The sequence below is a fragment of the Sitophilus oryzae genome, unplaced genomic scaffold (assembly GCF_002938485.1).
Source record: "Sitophilus oryzae breed Bouriz unplaced genomic scaffold, Soryzae_2.0 scaffold_1297_pilon_pilon, whole genome shotgun sequence".
Classification (NCBI taxonomy): Eukaryota; Metazoa; Arthropoda; class Insecta; order Coleoptera; family Curculionidae; genus Sitophilus; species Sitophilus oryzae.
Window position 1 is genome coordinate 7,357,244 of NW_022145945.1, and position 20,798 is coordinate 7,378,041.

General features: G+C 31.6%; 1 protein-coding gene across 1 annotated transcript in view; it reads left to right on the forward strand.

Moving 5' to 3' along the window:
* The window catches only part of LOC115874673 (protein O-mannosyl-transferase TMTC2-like), a 603,898-nt gene extending 591,350 nt beyond the window's left edge, over nt 1-12,548 (forward strand). Inside the window, exon 12 of the mRNA XM_030889892.1 lies at nt 5,741-12,548. Coding sequence (XP_030745752.1) covers nt 5,741-5,893 — 153 coding nt within the window. The 3' untranslated portion in view covers nt 5,894-12,548. The remainder of the gene's footprint in view (nt 1-5,740) is intronic.
* Nucleotides 12,549-20,798: the final 8,250 nt, after the last annotated feature.

The following is a 20,798-nucleotide window of genomic DNA, read 5'->3' on the forward strand; positions in this document are numbered from 1 at the left end:
CCTTACATAGCTATTGCGTATTCCCCTTTTTGAGTTATAACAGGTTATAACTCATCATACAGTCTCAGGGCTTTGACAAAAGAGATACCCAAGAACGGTAAAATAATAGGATTGCTCATCCTCATAAGACGTACGTTCGCCTCTTTCCGCGCTTCAGCTGACAGTTGTGACGTCATTGTAGTCCTTGTCATGATAGTGAGTATTATTAGTTGCCTATGGTAAACTTATAAAAATAACAGCTGAGAAATTTGAGTTAATTATTTTGTCAATTTTAAATGTGAAAAAGGTGTTTTTAAAGTTTTTAGAGCTATAGAGTGTATAAATACGTTCATTTTGTGTTGTGGATTGTGACAAAGTGCTTACTAAGTGCCTACGATATTGTTTATTAATTATTTTAAAGCAAAATATGGAAGTACTCTAAAAAGAATGCCTGCAAAAGGTGATGCTGGGAACTGCTGTTCTTAAAAATGCATTATCCGAGTATTTAATACGATTGATACAGTTAATTTTCGATACTGCATACATATAAGGTGTTTAAATAAATAAACTAAATAATGAACGTTTTGCATCCGGCAACCAATAATGCACGTGTGTCCAAACATAAGGAATATTTTGTTGATGTTTGACCATCAAAATCTTAAAAATAAAAAAGTTGTCTGAAAATGTGCTACAATACGGATCTAGTACAATCCTTCATCTTTAATTTCCTTCTTCACTGAATGAAGAAGGAAATGAAGAATGAACGACACAAATGAAGAAGTAAATTAAAGATGAAGGATTGTACTAGATCCGTATTGTAGCACATTTTCAGACAACTTTTTTATTTTTAAGATTTTGATGGTCAAACATCAACAAAATATTCCTTATGTTTGGACGAAATTTTCTCGAAAATAAAGACATAATTTAAAATTCCGTTACAATACGGAAATAGACTGAAGTTTTGTGATTACAGTGATATATAATGTATATAGTTTTATAACAAATTGCTCGCTATTTTATGGCAAATGTTGAAGCTCTGCAAACCTTAATCAAGCCTTAATCAAAGCACGTGTGTTTGGAATTTGGGTGTGGCTTAACACCACAGGAAGCGGCTAGTTGTATACGAGAGAAAATTGCGGATAGACCAATACGGGATATCGTGATATACTCTGACAGCTGGGCCGCTTTAAGAAGCATCACCATGCAATCAGTGAGATCGAAAACCGTGATGGAATGCCGCGAAGCACTGTCCTGGCTGCGTCAGGGCGGGGCTACTCTGTGCTGGGTGCTAAGCCACAGCAATGTGGTGGGCAATCAGGAAGCAGACAGACTCGACAAAGACCGTGCCAGGGGAGAGGCCGTGGCAGATGACCCACCACTTGTGACGATCAACACACTGAAGGAAGCTATAGGAACTGCCATCAAGGCCAAGCAGCAAGAGACGTGGCAACACCGTGAGGACTGCGCTACAGCTCGAAGACTATGGCCAATGTTATATTATTGGTTGCCGGATAAGGAATAATTACCATGACATGTCACAAAGCGAGTAGTTTTCGCATGCACCTGGCAGACACTTTTGGCTGAATGAGCAGTCCTATTAGGTTAATTGTTCTTGAGCCATACCAAAGTTTATGGCACGAACGGTTGTCGTGTCGGCGCACTCACTGATAAGGTGTTCTGGTGTTTCCCCACATTTTCCCCACAGAATCTGCATTCGCCGTTGTTTCTCAGCTTCAATCTACTGAAGTGTTCGTTGAGGAGACAGTATCATGTTAGAAACCCAGTGATAATCCGAAATTATTCTTAATTAAATCAAGGAAAATATTTTTCGAGTGTCTTAGACCGTTGGAGGATTTCCATTAAAGGTTCGGGATGGAGTTTTCCAGATTCTTCAGTTCCGCTTTAAGCTGGTTTTTGCTTAGAAAGCATAACGGTTTTGGTCCAGTCCATAAGTGTTCGCTCCTTTTCTAGTTAGATAGTTTTAATTTTAACCATTTTCTTTGCCTATATACTTTTATTTAAGAAACTAAAGAAAGAATCTTCTGTTTTTATTTTAATACATTAAATATAAAATGGAAGGCGTGGTAGCTGTTTAAGGCGCCTTCCTGTGTATTATTTTATGAAAAAATTATAACAAGTACAAAGACGGGAAAAGCTTTCGTGTTCTCTTTTTACTTATATGGTTAACCCGTAACTTTTGTTACCTCGTCTTAATTTATGCCGGAAAGTTTGCCCTATTACTTATCTTTCTTTGCCCTTGTTCATAACACGTGGAACGTTTATTTTTACTACTACATTTTTGCCCCCAACAGGTGTATAAGCACGCAATTCAGTAATTACCATTGTCTGACGCATTTAATTTAATAACGTTCTGTCAAAGATGAGTTTGTTATTAGCGTAATTTTAATTTTGCTTTCATTATCGTTAAAATGAGGTTTTTTATCGTTAAAGTGAGTTCGTTTTTATCGGTATTTGGTAGTTTAATATTTACAAAGGACTTCATTATAATTAAACTTGTCCATTACATTTTTTATTCATTGTTGTGAAAATATTTTATACGGAATAATAGGTCAATGATGGACTTTTATCCCGACTTTTATTAATATCGATTTTAAAATCCTTTATAATTTTTAACTAATTTTGAGTGTATTTTATACCTATAAACCGCAAAATAAAAACACTTAATCACCACAATACACCAAAATACTTTTACTTTTTTTTACTTCACTGGACGCTTCACTTCGCTAACCATCTTAGCATCATCAGCAGATGATTATAACTTGTTATAATCAAATAAAAACACTTAATCACCACAATACACACTTTTACTTTTACGTGTATTGTGGTGATTTAGTGTTTTTATTTTGCTCTGTAACACCAAAGGTTCCAACGCTCAACTGTAACTTGGTGTAAACTGATAGATGGTTGTACGTAAATTACTCAAAACAATTATCGCATATTTTCTAAAAAAAACATTAATTTGAAAAACAAGACATTTTGAATTCCCTGACTTACGATTTTAAATAATATAGGTACTGTAAAGGAATATGATTTTTTACGTAAAATATGTCTTGTGGTAAAAATCGCTACGGGCAACCTTTCTCAAGATATTTAGAATGGAAATAGTTAATACTTGTCATTACTGACAAAAAATAAACAAGTCTGGAATGGTAAATTTTGGAACTTTTTGTTTTTCTTAAATTAATCATAATTTTTTCTTCGAAAAATGATGATAAAATAGTCGGATTTTTGGCTCAAAAGCACTTCAAATTTATGATTTCTGTCTAACAACTATTTAGTCCACATGTTTATTTATGTCAATGACGACAGGTACTGGTAATTTCGATTCCAAATATCTCGAAAACTATTGCTTGTAGCGATTTTTACCAAGAGACCTTTTCTACGTAAAGCACATTCTGTCTGTATATTTTTCTACCCAGTAGTTTTATACAGGTGTGGACGAAAAGTTATTACTCTTCAAACCAGTTAGAAAATATGTACGTGGCGCCCTCTACAAGTAGGAGTCATATTGACATAAAAATCAAATTTCTCATGTTGAAAAACTCCCAGATACCAATTTTGATCTAAATATTGAAGTTATTTCAGAAATTATTTGGAAGAAATCGAAATAAAAATGAAACGTCTACACCCTGTATCTCCGAAACTAAGCATTTTAGGACATACATTTATACGAACTTTTTTACTTATTTTTATCTGCAGAATATGCTGCCAAAGTTTCCGGAATACGTTTCGAACCACCCTGTATAATAAAATATAGTAAACAAAAATGGCTAAAAAACGTATCCAATATTAACAGTGATTCCTTACTATAATGTTAGTATTGTATAATCTAGTTAATAAAAAATAATAATTGATAATTTTTATAACTTGAATCTAAAAAACTGCTCATAAGTATGTTTTTAATTAAATTCAAATGTTGCTATTAATTCATCTACTCTATAATAGACAAAATAATATAGGCAGAAAGTAGTCTCGACTAACTAGTGAGAAAGAAAATCTAGGAACTAGTGGGGTTGCAGTCGGAAGGGTTTGCCAAAGAATTAATACACTTTGTTAATTGTCAAGCTCTCGGAATTTATTTATTTCTTCCTCGGGACACTAAAATGGAAATACATGTTAGACAATTATTGCTCTAAAAGTTAAGAATAAAAACTGACTTAACGTGGTACAGAAAAGACCTTCATAAAAACTACATTAAAAAACATGGCTCGTGTTGATAACTCCACCAAGACAAATGCACCAAACTAGCAGAACAACTAGCAACTTGCCTTTTCTTGGATTGTCCAAGCCGCATATTGTTTTTACTTTTGTCATTCAATTGAGTCTCAATTATTGATGTTTCTTGTTCCCCCCTCTACAGAGTGTTTTTGGAAGTTTTATACCCCATGTAAAATGTTACCAATATTTACATAAAATATTTTTAAAAATTTTTGCAAATTGATTTTTCTGACTTTTACTGTCGTGTCTGTCGATATAAGTTTAAAAAAATATCTGTCGATAATTGTTGTCGTCATTAACTATTTTACATGTAGCCTTTTCTAACTATTTTTAATGTACCTCTTTTTCCTTTTTTAAATTTCAGTACATCTTAATGTTTGTACAATTGCATACAGAAAATTTTTTGAATTGAGCACAATGTTTTTCTGGTTGGAGACATTTGGTGACATTTTTTTGACTGTAAATGTAATTGTATATGACCACCTATGTTTTCTCGTTGCACGAGGAAGGGTGTTTATTAAATGTTTTTATAAGTGTGCGTGCCTTGATCACTCCACTTTTCTACATGACCACCCACACTATTAATTTTTACAGGAATATAATAATTGACATGCCACAGCCCTGTTCGGCATCCATAGATCATTTTTATAGACTTGACGTTTGACAATTGACCATTGACAGATGGATGTCGCGGTTGTCGCCTGTCAGTTGCTTTGCGCCTTCACGCCTTAGATTGAGACGCAATTGAATTTTTAATTTTTAATTGCACATCTCTTAATTATTCCAATGTTCTAAATAAATATCAGGCGGCTTAACCGCCCTATAAGAGCCCTCTTCCCCCTTTTTTGTGGTTGACTGGTCAGCGATGCTTCACGGTGGAGTTATCGACACGAGCAATGTTTTCTAATGTAGTTTTTATGAAGGTCTTTTCTGTACCACGTCAAGTAAGTTTTAGAGCAATAATTGTTCATAACATGTATTTGCATTTTAGTGTCCTGAGGAAGGAATAAATAATTTCCGAAAGCTTGACAATTAACAAAGTGTATTAATTCTTTGTCAAACCCTTCCGACTGCAACCCCACTAGTTCCTAGATTTTTCAAAATAATATAGATATATAACACTTTATACAAAATAAATTATAAAAGACTCTGAAAATAATAAATCATCATCAATAAATAAATATTAGAACAAATCCGACTCTGGAAAAAAGGAATAGGGCTCTGTCAACCATCGTATTATTTAAATCTAAACAATCTGAATTATACCTGAGAGCAACTATAATTAGTCATAACCGTAAACAGAATTTTTAAACAGATTAAATCGCAGTTTGCGATGTTCTACACTATCTCTAGTATATACTAATACCGCTGGTGATTATATTTAAATAAAATAGATTCTAAAATTTCTGTAAAATGTTCTGTAAATATGCACCATATTTATTTATGTTAGTAATTTTAAGATTAAATTACCATAAGATATACTTTATCTATTTATTCTTTAACTATTTCTTTTCTTTTACAGGATCCAAGAGGCCATACAAATTTAGGTGCCATGTTGCATTTGAACGGAAAATACAAAGAAGCTGAACACTGCTACAAGGAAGCCCTTCGAATTCAGCCTGATGACTTCACAACAATTACCAACTTACAGAAACTGCACGGTTTGATGACTTGACCATAAACAGATTACAAAGATTACGAAATTAATTTCACCACAAACCGGAATTTTAATTATTACATCCAAAAAAATATTTTATATTTTAGAAATTCGTCTTCCAGTTTATTCGGTTGACTTAAACATCTTTTAAAATATCTACTTTCAAAAATTATCGTAAATGATTTGCAAGATTTAGAGCATAGTTAAGATTCCGGATACTCTTTGTTGCATGAGAAATTAAACTTTTTTTATTTTAATTAAATTATTATATGTAGTATTTACATTTTTTTTTGCTACTAGTTCTAGGAACTGTTTTCCTAAATTCTTAAACAAATACTGGAATTAAGTTAATTAAGAAGAGAAAGTTATAAAATATATTGTATTATTGTTTAAACATGTACTATAATTTATGATTTAGTCCTTTCCTATCAATGTCATATTATTGTAGAGTTGGTTGCTAAAACATAATACGACTCATAATATATTACAATGTTAACATTAAGGGTAACTCTGTGTTTGATAATCTATTGTCTCTAAAGAATAAGATATCTATAGATGAACGGTGTCATATATAAACATACAACTAACATAACCATAACTAAAAATATTAATCAGAATATTTTTGCAATGTCAATAAGTAGCATTACAAGCATTATATCAGATAAATGTTGTAACTTTGGCGACAAAATTTGGCCAGGAAATAATAGTGGTCAACTTTGTTCATAACCATGAAATGCATACCCTTTGTCAGATTTCAATTAAAAGAAATATCTAAGTACCACGGCAAATGGTACGGACCTTTTCTTACAGAGGGACCACCAAACTTGTAGTGGTCAAAATAAATTGAAAAATAAAAAAGAATTTTTAAGACAATATTAACGATGATCGACAGTGATAATCTTCATTTAATAATTAGGCCTAAAACTAATTTTAGTATAATATTAACACTAAGTAAAGGAAGAAGGGGGTTTCTGCATCCTATTTCTCCTTTCTTTTGTAATTTATGATGACGGACAAACATTAAAACACGAATAAAAAACGCTAATAAAAAAATAAGAGCAGTAAAAAATAACTGAAAAGCAAAAAATAGCGTGAAAAAGTAAAATTAATAAAAGCATTACAGATTAAGAGGAGAAGTAGGATGTATAAACTTTCTTCTCCCACTACACTATACTACAGCATGATAAAAAAACGGCGTCAACGATGACTATGAAATGACGATCGCTGTCATTTCTTATGTAACACTTAAAACTAACACTTCTTTGTTCACTTTCCATGTAAAATTATATAGGGAATGTCATCGATGTTCATTTCCAAGCCAACTGGACGCCGTTTTTATTCGATCATACCATAAAACATTTACATTTTCTGCTTTTAGTACCTACATATAAAGTACGTCTACTGGATTTGTGTCTATAAAATTAATTTTAAAAATACGGACACATATTGGAGTATGATCAATTTACTACAAAATACATTTAAATAAACACCAATATAGTTTATAGATCGCTACCTATATACAAGCGTAGAGAGTCCACGTGGACTTGACGAGTATGTCACCGGTAATCCTGTAAAATCCGCCCACTCATTATATTGGCTGCTTGCAAATTTGACAAATTTTTATTGGCGGGACCCGACGTCTAGTTTTTTACGAGAAACATCGATTAAAACGGCAGCAGACCGAGCTTGGAGAACAAAGCAATAGTTATCGGTGATGCTGTTACGTGATTTTATTGATCTTAATTTTTTTAAATTTTATAATGATTATAGGTTGTCGCCCACTAGAGCGCGGCGCGGCGCGGCGCCACCTGGAAATTTCTTTAATCTGCTTGCCATGTATTTAAACGGACCAACGCACATTGGAACTTGAAACACACGGAAGTAATTTTGCATCTAGAATCTCTTCAATTGGCTTTTTGACTGGGAACTAGTGATACGTATCAATGGTAGAATTGTATTTTTTAAAGGTAAATCAAGCAAACAGAGTTTTATAAAGGAATATGATATTTTTTTTAGTCTTTCCTAACTAGAGTTTTAATGTTTTAATATCAAAGATTTAATATAATTGGTGTAGAAGCAACAGGCAATCTCCACTTTTTAACAAAAGTGACAATCTCCAATTTCTAATTACCTAAAAATATCAAAAATATTAGGGATTTTTCATCAAACAACTAATATATACATCAGAATAAATAAGAATTATCAAAAGTCGTCAGCTATAAGCGATTCATTATTGCTTATTATAAATTTGTCTCTTCTAAAAAAATATTATGAGTGGAGATAGCCGGTTTTGTTTCTAAAACCTTCAATTGAGGAGTTCGTAAAATTTTTCCTTTATCATTTGAAGAGAAGACGGAAAAACGATGAAAGTCCATTTTTTGTTAATTTGGTTTTAATGCATAACATTTTCCATTTCAAAAAGCTAATAAAAGCTCCGTAAGCCAAAAAAATTGCTCTTATATTTTATTAAATTAGGTAAAAGGTGGTGAAATTCTCATAACTCTTTTTTATTGATCTTATGAGTCCAAACTTTCCTTTTCTTTTTCACCTGCTCTTCCACTTCGTTTGTTAGAAGAGCACAAAAAATACACTTCCGCCCGAACTTGAACTCATTGTTTTAAAAACTAAACTGCAGTAAGGAAAAAACACTTCGACTAGCTAAATAGCGTTTCGGCGTTTTAGAAGCGCGCTATAGTGGGCGCAGTCCCTTCGCAGCCGGAAAAAAATCCCTTCCCAGCGCCGCGCCGCGCCGCGGCCTAGTGGGCGACAACCTTATGTCTCATTTACGTGGAAAAACTTTGAAAAAATAAAACTAATTGGATATTTTAAAATTTTTTGTTTAAATAGGTCAGTAACTTATCTAAAATATTTATGGCACTCACATGAATTTCCTGTTGTGCGAGAATTTTATTTCCACCCTTACAGGGGGCCCCATAGCTACAGAATCGATCGACGTACTGTAGATGTTTGCGTATTTTCATTTATTTATTGTGAAAATTTTGTAGGAAAAACATTTTATTTAATACTCGTCAACAATAATTAAAATTGCGTTATTTTCTGGATGTGACTGATTTTATTTTCCCTTACAGTCAATGTGCTTTTTGTAGATAATTGAAAGCTTCTCTAATTCAGAATTGTATAGCTCTATTTAATCAAAACCAGCAATTTATTTTCACGGAATTTTAATTAAACAATTATTTATACGTTGTATAACAATACTATTCTCTTTTTGAAGCTATAAAAGTTATCCAAAATATATTTTGCAATTTTCACATGTATATTTGCCTTTACAACCCTCGAAATGGGTAAATAAAAATAATATATTTTGTTTATTTTTTAGGAACATTGGTAAACTGTTTTTAGCGAACAAAGCGAATGGCGATAGTGCAAAATTCCGTAACAGCCCTGAAAGGGTACTTTCCATTAGGGTAGATAGTACTACTGCTGATTCTTCTTTTGTCCGTATATATTTAGGAGGCTAGGACTTTTCTACGTAAAAAAGATGCTCTTCGTTTAGTTCGAAACGTTGAATGGTTTTCAAGATATTTGCGTTTAAAGATTACGATGCATCAATTTTAGTATTATTTAAGATTAATTAATTTATATAATTTCATAATATTTTAAAGTAAGAGTAGGAAATCTCAAAAAAATGGTTGACCAATTTTCTTTAAAATAAAGAAAATATACTATTTTTATTTCGAGGGTTGTAACTTTGTTGGGAAGCATTTTAGAGCATATGTTCATAGGAACATTATGATTATTGTTAGTTTCTAGTAGTTAGTACGCAGAAAAAAAAATCGTGGGTGTTTGGGAAGGCTCGAAAGGAAACAATATTTTTGCGACGTTTCGCGACTTTATTGTCGCTTCTTCAGGCACTATAGAAAAAGCATTTTTTTAAAAAATATCAAAACAAAATTAATTGGCCACTTACCCAAAACATATATTAATCCATATGCCTACAAACATTCATGGCAATACCAACCGCCAACACTAAGACACATACAGAAGAACGAACAGAAACTTAACGGGTATAACAGTTAAATTAATTTTGGTTCCAAAAAGGATTGATTTTTTGTTTCCTTTATCATTCATTTCTTTCCCCGTGTTTCTGGTGCTCTTAAGAGCCCTACTCAATTTCTTATATGTGCAGGCTGGTCGTCATCGCCATAAACAAACAAATGGAATCATAAAAGTGGGCATCATAATGGAATCATAAAAGAATTAAAATTTAATAATTTTTTGAAATTATTTGTCAACAAATAAAAGATAAAAGAATAAAGAAAAAGTATTTAAAATTAAAGAAACATATAAAAGAATAAAAATTGCGTTTAGTTGAAATCGAAAAAAATAATACATTGAGTACACAAGTAGGTATAAACATATGTATAAACAAAAATAATTAACAGGTTTGCCATGAATGTTTGTAGTGCCTTCATAGGAACGTTCTGTTTTATTTTTATCTGTAGAATCACCCATCGAAGTTAGATACACTGTTTTTTGGCACCCTGTATATAGGAAAATATTTGGATATTTCTTCATTAAATCAGGAAACTAAAATATAAAGAGAAAAATCGTAATAATTTTTTTTCAAAATTGTAATATTTTTTTTCATAATCTAACAAACCAAATCATGATACTTTTATTATATTTTTTTGCAATTGTATTATTATTTCATAGTTATTACTACTTATTATTTTTTAGTTTTAACGGATGTGATTCTCCTAGGTCAGAAGCAAAAAAACTTAAATTAAAATGTTTATAAACTTTGCTTTAAAAGTTTAAAATAACCAATTAAAAATTAAAATATAATTAACAGGATAATGGACCGCAAGTCAGGCGGAAACTCAATTTCGAAGGTAAGGAAATATAATCTCTTGAAACTATATAATAATATATTGAGTGCTATGGACTAACTGAAATGTTTCTCTTGAGCTACATCAAATTTGGGACAGTAAAAAGAGATTGGAATTTGTTAAAATGGTAAATAAATCATAATACTATTCAATGTTTTTAAATTATAATTAGAAAATTTGTTTTTTTGTTTAGTTTTGGGCCTAAGGAGTAAAAATTATAGAAATAAGAAGCATCAATATTAATTGGTGAAAATGTATATAATATAATATATTTGTTTAAAAATTTGAAATTGGTAAACTATGATGTTTAAATTGTCACATATCTTTTCATCGATGTAATAATATAATATTTTAAGCGATAATATATGTGTATATTATGCGGATTATTAATATGAATTTGTTGTTTTAGGAAATAGTGTTTATGCTCATTCCTCCTCAATCTAATCAAAATGTACTCTAGTAATGACAAAATAATGTTTGTCTATTTGCTAGAATTTAAATTTTTCTATGATTACTTAAAAAAGTGACCTCCAACTATATGATGTTCTGTATGTCATAAATATACAGGGTAATTAAAATTTGACTGAAATTATTTCATGTTTGGTTAAATTCCACTTCGTGGAATAGAAAACTATAGAATCAGTTTCACTGTCAAAAATTTAAAAGTAACATCTAAGCTAAAAAGGTATAACGTCTACTACCTTTTTTTCGATTACATATTTATTTTATTATCAGTATTCAATTCTTTTTGGTCACTTCTTGTTTCACTGGAAATGACTAAAACTTTTAATATTTAAACGGCATCGTCGGTATATTTTTACTTTATAAAAAATAAAAAAATTACAGGGGCGAGCCACTTTTGAGACACACCCGGTATATTTGAAACTAAAAATTTTCAATTTTTCTTTTTTTATTATTAAAAAGATTTTGACCTACTCCATTGTTTACTAACTTTCACAATGGTTTAACCATTGAATAAAACAAAAAGTTGACAAGGCACCAAACGGGTCAGTATAGCTGATTTGAATTTTGGCTTAAGAAGAGCAGTTTGATGCTAAAAGAAAAACATTTTACAGTCTGCGCAAGTAACTATTTTTGAAGTGTTTTTCTATTATTCTTAATAAATTCTCTGTAACTCAAATCCTAACAGAAAATATCCAGATTTATATATTGTGCATAAAACGCACTACAAAATAAACTGGAAAAAAATATAAAATAAGCACAAAGAACCGCTGGTAACAAATTAGTAAAAATTCAAAATGGCCAAAAGAAAAGTTATTCCCGTATTTAATTTAACCATATAAAAATAGAACTCTTTCTTTATTCAATGGATTTTACAAAAAAAAGCAGACAGACGGATAATCAGTATTATAAACGTGCTAAAGCTTTACACATTAGATTTTTATAAGAAAATGAACTGGTATACTTTAGTTCCTTTTCATTTTTCAATTTATATTCAACCCTGTGTATATAAAATCCTTTCAACTCTCCCCACTCATTTTTCATACAAAAACTCGCCCCCCCCCACTACCATACCAGAGAGCCCTAAAACAACAAATCAGCCTTCCGCCTATTGGTAAATTTTCCGAGGCTTTTCGTCATAGATTTTCTTGTGGCTGGAAACTTTTCAACAACGAATATGGTCCTTACGAAATCGTTTTTGAAAAGGTTTTCCGGAGTTTCCGACTCTGTAAGCTTCTCATAGTGTAATAGATTCCAAACGATATATTGTTAGCTTTCTATGGATATTAAGCTCTATTTGAATTATAACATGTATTAACTGAATCTGTAAAATAAAGCTTCACTTATTTTGTGTAAAATCGTCTTTCATTTCAGTAGTGTAGTTTGGTTACCTCCTATCCAGGGATGATGAACCTTTTTGCATGTCAAATTTTGTTTATATAGATGATAAAATAATGATATGAACGGCTCAGCATCAGGGTTCGGAAGTAGTTAATTAAGAAGTAATTTCCCTGATTAACTACGTGTAGTTTTTCTTCAAAAACTACGTCTTTTCTCGTTCATTAACTACATGAAAACTACGTTAATATACTACCTATTAATATTATAAATAATTTTGCTTTGTATGAGGAGTATAAATAATATGATGTGAATGGTTATATTTAAAACCATATTTCTTCTGTTTTCTTAAATACATTATATGTTTTCTAAAGCTTCAACTTATTATAACCTCACCTCAAATTTTTGACATTTGAAAGTTACATACATATGTTACATAAACTACACCCTCTACATAAACTACATTAACTACATGTAATGTAATTTATGTAGTTTTTAAAAGTAAAATGTAGTTTTCCGAACCCTGCTCAGCATTGCCGGCACCGACCGGTACGAAAAGCGAACACTTTAAAATTTTGAGGTATTTTAAAGTTCAATACTTTTTTTTTTCTAGTCGGTCGATTTTGATTATTTTTTAAGCAGTTTGTAGCTAAATTTGACTTTTTAGAACCTCTTGCTAAATTAAAAATGAAAGTTGCCATCTGTCAATTATACCAGGAAAAACAAAATGTAGTTATTTTGGTGAAAGTTTGAAACACTCTGTGGAATATGTTAACAAATCAAGGAATTTAAAAATCAATTTATCATCTAGATACATACTTTCTCGATAGTTTGTTTGTTTATTCATCCCAATAGCTTTGTTTTTATTAGAGATATTCACTTTGAATAAGACAGCAACTGTCTAAGAGCCAGCAACGTTTTCGAGAAAGTATTTTAAGACGTCTGACTCTTTGATATATCTTTTACTATGCTCCCTGGAACAGCATGCGTCCCATCTGGCTGCCAATATCCGTTGCGTTCACTACTGCGCATCGGAAGAAAGTTCTATATTTTTTATTAATTTAGTGCTATAAATTCTAGTATTGAATATAAATGGAACATGTCTCCATAGCTCAGTGAATTCACAAACCGATGATTTAGAGTTCGAGTCCGGGTCAGGTCAAAGACTTTTTTATTTTATTTTCGTTTATATTCTGATAGTAAAGTATTAAATAATTCTGGTAATTAAAAAAAAACATTTAATACTTTACTAACGGAATATAAACGAAAATAAAATAAAAAAGCCTTTGCTTTTCCTGACCCGGATTCAAACTCATTCAAGTGGTCGGAAACTCTACGCACTGTGCTATGGAGACATGTTCGATTTATATTCAATACTAAAATTTAAAGGACTAATAAAAATATAGAATCTTCTTTGAATGCGCAGTAAGGAACGCAACGTTTACCGGCAGCCAGACGGGCCGCAGGCTGTTCTAGGGAGCTTAGTAAAAGATATATCAAAGAGCCAGACGTCTTAAAATACTTGTTTTTCCGACGTTGCTAGCTCTCGTACTATAAGGATATACAGCAATTTTAGCGTTGATTTTAGATCCTCAACAACACACTTATAAAATAGTTTTTATAATGAAATTAAAAAGTCATATTATAATTGTTTATTAAGGTTTACTCTAGTAGAGATGATTTTAAGTTCTGAACTATCGGCTATTGCTATTTACTTTAATTGATCACGGTAGAGATCAACTTTTGGACTTAAAACCATATATGTTAGAGTAACGACAATAAAAAACCATATCTAACGAGTCCCAACAGACAATAATGATATGACTTTTTTTTAAAAAACAGTAACATTACATAAATCATAAGCATTTTTTATACGTCTCCTGACTATTAGCACCAAAAGCAAAGGCATGGTTTTAATGTAAAAATACGAAAAAAAGTCTATCTTTTTCAAATGCGAATATCCCCAAAAAAATAAAGCTATTCACAGAAATCAAAAAACAAACTATCGAGAAAGGATACACCTAGATGATAAAATAATGTTTAAATCCCTTGCTTTGTTAACAATATTTTGTTTTCCCTCGTATAATTGACAGATGGAAACCTTTATTTTTAATTTAAAAAGAGACACAAAGTCAAATAATTTAGCTACCAATTGCTTAAAAAATCATCAAAATCGGCTGACCAGAACAAAATATATTAAACTTTATAATACATCAAAATTTTAAGGTGCCCGTTCTTCGTGCCGGTAAGTGTATTTTCTTTTAATCAAAATATTTTAAGAAACATTATAATAAATAAATATATAAACTGACATTATTTACATCGACAAAACGTAAAAGCACTTAAGAAACATAAAGGGCCATTACTACAGCTTTTCCGTTCAAAATATTCTAATAAGATTACAATGAGTTTTTTGCAACGGCTATTAAGCTAGCTTGTACCACTTCGCACTAAATGAGGTTCTAAAAAGAACAATGTTCCATTATAAACCTTTCCAATTTCGCGTGAAATTAGTCGCTGGTGTTAAATGCAAAACCGTTCATAAATATGCTGCGTAAAATAAGGAACTCTAGTATTTTTCTGACTGTATATCTACACAATTTTACCATTAAATTTCACAAATAATTGGCATAATATATATGTTTGATTAATATTTATATATAAAATACAATGGAACGTAATAATGATGGATATCCCCATTTTGAATTTCAATATTCTAATTATTTATAAAATTATAAATGCAAATGCCGCCACCACCAAATGCTAAATTTAATTATTTTAAATAGATTGGCCTCTTTGATTTAATAGATATCGCTATATTCCACTTCAATTCGGATTGAAAATGAATTTTTAATGGAAGCATTGACGCGCGATCAATCAAACGTAGTATAATTTAATAATAAAACATCGACATGTGGAAATAAAGAGTTGAAATGAGCTGGCAAAAATCGGTTGGTCGGATATATTTGATATGCTTGTGTGTTTTTAATTCGGAATATTTGTCAAAAAGGTTTGATTTTGTAGCGAAATATTTGAGCCCAGTCCGTTTTATTTCTGTCAGTTTTTCAATCAAGCAATATGTGCAAAAATGAAAACGGTTTCTAAAATCGTTAAATTGTATTTCTATCCAATAACTGTTACATACAATATTTACAAAAAAAAACATTATAAATAGTTAGTGTAATATCTAAGATATATTTTTATAAATTGGCGAACGAATGCTACCCATTTTATGCAAATCAGATATTAACAGAGAAACGCAAACAATTTTATATGGTTATTATATAATTATAATAAAATTATATAAGGATTCTTGCCACTTTTATATAGAAACTGCTTATATAGAAATTTAATTCTACGCTGTGTTTGTCATAATGTGGATCAACTGGCTCTCACTACCGGTCCTACTCCATCATCAGGTGAGCTTGGGCAGATCCACAAAATGAAAACCAAAGCGCAGAGATAGTTAATTCCGACTTGTCGAAAAGTGTCGGTTAGATATTAAGTCCTGAACGGGAGATAGCGGCCTTCGTGCAATGGTAGTACTTTCGTACTACCGGGGCGCAACTATCGATAGTAAAAGGATGGTAAAAGGCTTTTTTTCAGGCAAGCGAAATTATAAAATAGAAAACAAATTTATTGCAGTATAGGTATATAATAAAATTATATAAGGATTCTTGCCACTTAACTGCTTATATAGAAATTAAATTCTACGCTGTGTTTTTCATAATGTGGATCAACCTGCTCTCACTACCGGTTTCGGAGCCCTACTCCATCATCAGGTGAGCTTGGGCAGATCCACAAAATGACAACCACCAGCGCAGAGATAGTTAATTCCGACTTGTCGAAAAGTGTCGGTTAGATATTAAGTCCCGAACGGGAGATTGCGGCCTGCGTGCAATGGTAGTACTTTCATACCACCGGGGCGCAACTATCTCCCGTTCTGGACTTAATATCTAACCGACATTTTTCGACAAGTCGGAATGAACTATCTCTGCGCTGTGGTTTTCATTTTTTGGATCTGCCCAAGCTCACCTGATGATGGAGTAGGGCTCAGAAACCGGTAGTGAGAGCAGGTTGATCCACATTATGATAAACACAGCGCAGAATTAAATTTCTATATAAGCAGTTAAGTGCCAAGAATCCTTATATAATTTTATTGTATACCTATACTGCAAGAAATTTGTTTTCTATTTTATATAATTATAGTATACTATGTACTAATTATACTTATACTAGGTACCCGGTGGGGAAGAAGTACATTCATACTGCAAGAAATTTGTTTTCTATTTTATATAATTATAGTATACTATGTACTAATTATACTTATACTAGGTACCCGGTGGGGAAGAAGTACAGCTGTCTACCAATACTTTTACAAAGGTTTTGAAGCTACACTAATGACGACAAATCTTGAAAAAAATGTATAACATGAGGTCTAGTAATTAAAAGAAACTGTATATAAACTTTTAGTTTATATTTTGTTTTTATATAGATATATTTTTTACTATTTACAAATATACAAAAGTACTTCATTCATCCGTTAGAGGGCATCAAACCCGTCACTCCGATTTGAATGAGATTTTTGGTGTCTATGTTTTGCTAAGTGATGTAACATTTGTTCTTTACAAAAATCAAGAAAATGTACGGGAAGGGTGAAAACTAACACCACCCCAACATAAATTTTCTCTAGCCCTCTAGCGGCCAAACGAAGCACTTTTTTATAGAGGTAAATTGTGTCCAATTTTGATTCATAAAATACGTAGTAGTTCTATGTTCACAGAATATTGTGACCCCCTGTATATTGACTCAAAATATATCGATGTCTATGAACAGTCTATATTTTATTCAGGTCATTGATTAGCTATGAGTGATATTATTAGAGGAACTTAGTATGTATGTAAAGCTTTAATACCTAGTTTATTAGAAATTACCAAAATGAAGTTTTTCAAATTTCTATACAGACAACTTAGACCCAAACAAGTTAAATTAATGCTTATAAAAATATGTTGAACACATGTAGGCGTAAAAGTTTTAATGAAAACTTGGCACTTTTTTCCAAAATCTTTAACAATGTCGAAAAATATTTGGGCGATTTACCCAAATCCCAAATCTCATATTTAATCCGTCTTTATTTTTCAACGGTCTAATTAAAATAAAGTGATGTTAATTACGGAACCGCCGGTGAAAGTAAGCTAATATTTTCACCCCTGTACAAACATTGCCAGTCTCCCTCACTCCATCCAACCAATTTTTCACCCACGACCATTGTTGCCACACGTCCTGATTTAGTTATGACTCTGAATTTCCCCTGCCGTATAATCGAAAAAAAAACGGCGTCAGCGATGGCTATAAAATGAAAATCCTTGTCATTTTATGTGTAAATTATATGGGGAATGTCATCGATCGTCATTTCTAAGCCAACTGGACAACGTTTTTTTTTACATATGGTATCAAACTCATTAAAGCAATCTGCCTGATTGAATGGGACTGAACGAATAATAAACTTGAGAACACATTTTTATTGTCACTGATCTACTAGTTGTAATGGAAAATTTTAGAGCAGACAACAAACCTAACTTGTTAAAAGTTTTTCATGTGTTTCCGCCCTTAAATTGCTATTTTTTTTCAGAAGATCGTAAAAACTGTTTAGAAAAAAGGACCCGTTTCTCTGGGAAAAACTAAATATCTTCCTGTTAGGTTTAAAATCCCACGTCCATAAATTAATATAATACTTAAAAGCTTAAATACAAAAAAAGCCAATACAAACAGATTTTGGATAAAAACAAGTATAATTGTTAATTTAAATATTGAAGTAAAGTTCGCGGAATTATATCCTGAAAGTTAAGGACTGTCTTTCTTTTTTATCCAAAATATCCAAAATTATGTGAAATAAATAAACATATAAGATGAAACGGCGAAATCTAATTAAATCAAATTATAAATGTGATTTGTTTGTTTTGTTAAAGACAGACCTTAAAATAGACTTTAGTTAGGGTTAGATTTAATCATGTGTCATTGTGTTTACGGTAATTATAATATTTACAGGGATATTAGTAATAATTTGGAAAATAATGTAGAAATGGTCATAGAAACGACATCTGTGATAAGTAGGGTGAACTAGACCGGGTATGACAGAGTAGTTAATTTCTTAATTCGGAGAGGATTGAGAATGGCTCGGCTTTTGGTAGTTTCCTATTCTTTTTACCTACCCATTTTAAAGATTTCGAGGGTTTGGAAAATAGTTTTTTGGACCAGTTCGGTACTGATTTTTAAATTAGACGGTTGAATTTTCTCCTTGTAGATCTTATATTATCCAGTGGTCGTTTTAAAGTTCTCTAAAGATTTTTTCAAATGATATTCAATCCTCAAGTTAGGAAATTCTAAACTTTTCATGCTTAAAAATTTTCAATTCTTGTTTTAGATTTTCTTTATTAATGATTTGATAATAATAATAATGAAGACTTAAAAATGCTTTCAATTAACCTACATACGCTCCCAAGATTTCATTGCGATGTGAACTTCAAGCCAAAAAAGGCGCCACTCTGTAAAAATGCGGCAACACTGTCGGCACCTCCCCACCATTAATGATAAACGCGTTTAATTTATTTTAATATATCCGAGGCCTGAGCTCTCTCTCTTCGTCGGTGTCCCTAATTTAAAATAATTTCACCTGTTCCCTGTTCTTCCTTTCCTCCCTGTATCCCCCTCTTGATCGTTTTTGTTACCCCGCTCCCCCCACGCTATAGTGCACCCCAATTCATTCCTCCTGGAAACGTAACCATTTATAATTACGATTACATCCTCAGAGTAAGAAACAAGTTGATAAAGTGATCATTTTAACATACCGTCTCCTACCTAACGTAAAGGCCTACCTGAGAAGTAAAAAGAAATGAGTTACAAACAAATCGGTGATTCTCTTGTTTTCTGAGTAGATCTTTATTATTTGATAAAATCTAGGTGGCTGTAATATGTCTGACGTTACTTCAACCCAGTTGTCTAATTAGTCCAACTTTGACAACTAGTTATCATTTTGTGTCAGTGAAAACAAAATAAATTCTCAGAAATTTGCCGAAAATGCAAACGTATCCTACATCAGAGAGAATTGATATGATTCTATTAGTTTGTGAATGCAGTGTGCATTCACCAATTAATAAAATAATTAAATGCTCCTTGTTTTATTTTGTGTCAGTGAAAAGTGTCAGCGGAAGGTACTGTTTTTTATGGGGATATGTTAAAGACAGTGTTTACAAAACTCGACCAACTATTGTCGACAACATGAGAGAAATTATTGTAGCTGCTTTTCGAGGTAGAACTATATGCCTTTTAAAATGAAAAGATCCTTTTGAAAAGACAATCATCTTATGCAGTTAACAAGAAAGGAAGCATTTTGAGCATTTGATTTCATCTAGCTAATTTTTGTCACATAATTATAGGTTTATATTATCTAGTTTTAATTCTGTAATAATAAAAATATGTTTTTATAATTTTAACATACCGTCCCCTACCTCACATAAAGGCCTACCTGTGAAGTAAAAAGGAATAAGTTACTCGACAAAAAAAGTTACACAAATCGGTGATTCTCTTGTTTTCTGACATTTATCAAATTCCATTAGTGCACCCAATGTTACCTGAGATATAATTACTAACAAGGTATTACTTGTTTGATATGCCTTATTCCGATTAGTCAATTTTGCAAGCGACTGAAATAGATATTCTTTGTAAAATTTCCTTAAATTGTTTAAAATTAGTCTTTTTACAAAATGGCAAGGATTAGGTTTGTGTCGCGATTTCCGTGTGTAAGAAGAGTACAATGCATTTATAATGTACTGAACAAAGAGAGAACAGTAAAAAGGTTGCCAAACATATGAAATAAACTGAGAAACTGTGCACATTGCTAAGAGACGTGGAAGAGGATATGACACATTCGTCGCAGTCGACCAAGGTTATCAAATTATACAGGTTGCCTCGTAACTTGACATTAGCCGCCATATTGTGCGTCATCGTGTTGTACCCAGCATTTAAGCTTGTTTACAAATAGTTGTATATTATTTTCCAAGTACTAAGTCCATTATAGGACAGTTTTAGTGGACACCCTATATTTATTTTAGTTTTAGTGTACTTAATGTATTATAATTAATGAACTACAATTTTTTTTAAATTAATTTATCAAATTTTTGTTAGAATGCGAGATTATTCCAGCCTATAACGTTCAGTACTGTTTTATTCTGAGTGATGTATATGTGTGGCCGACCGTAGCTCCAGCGTTT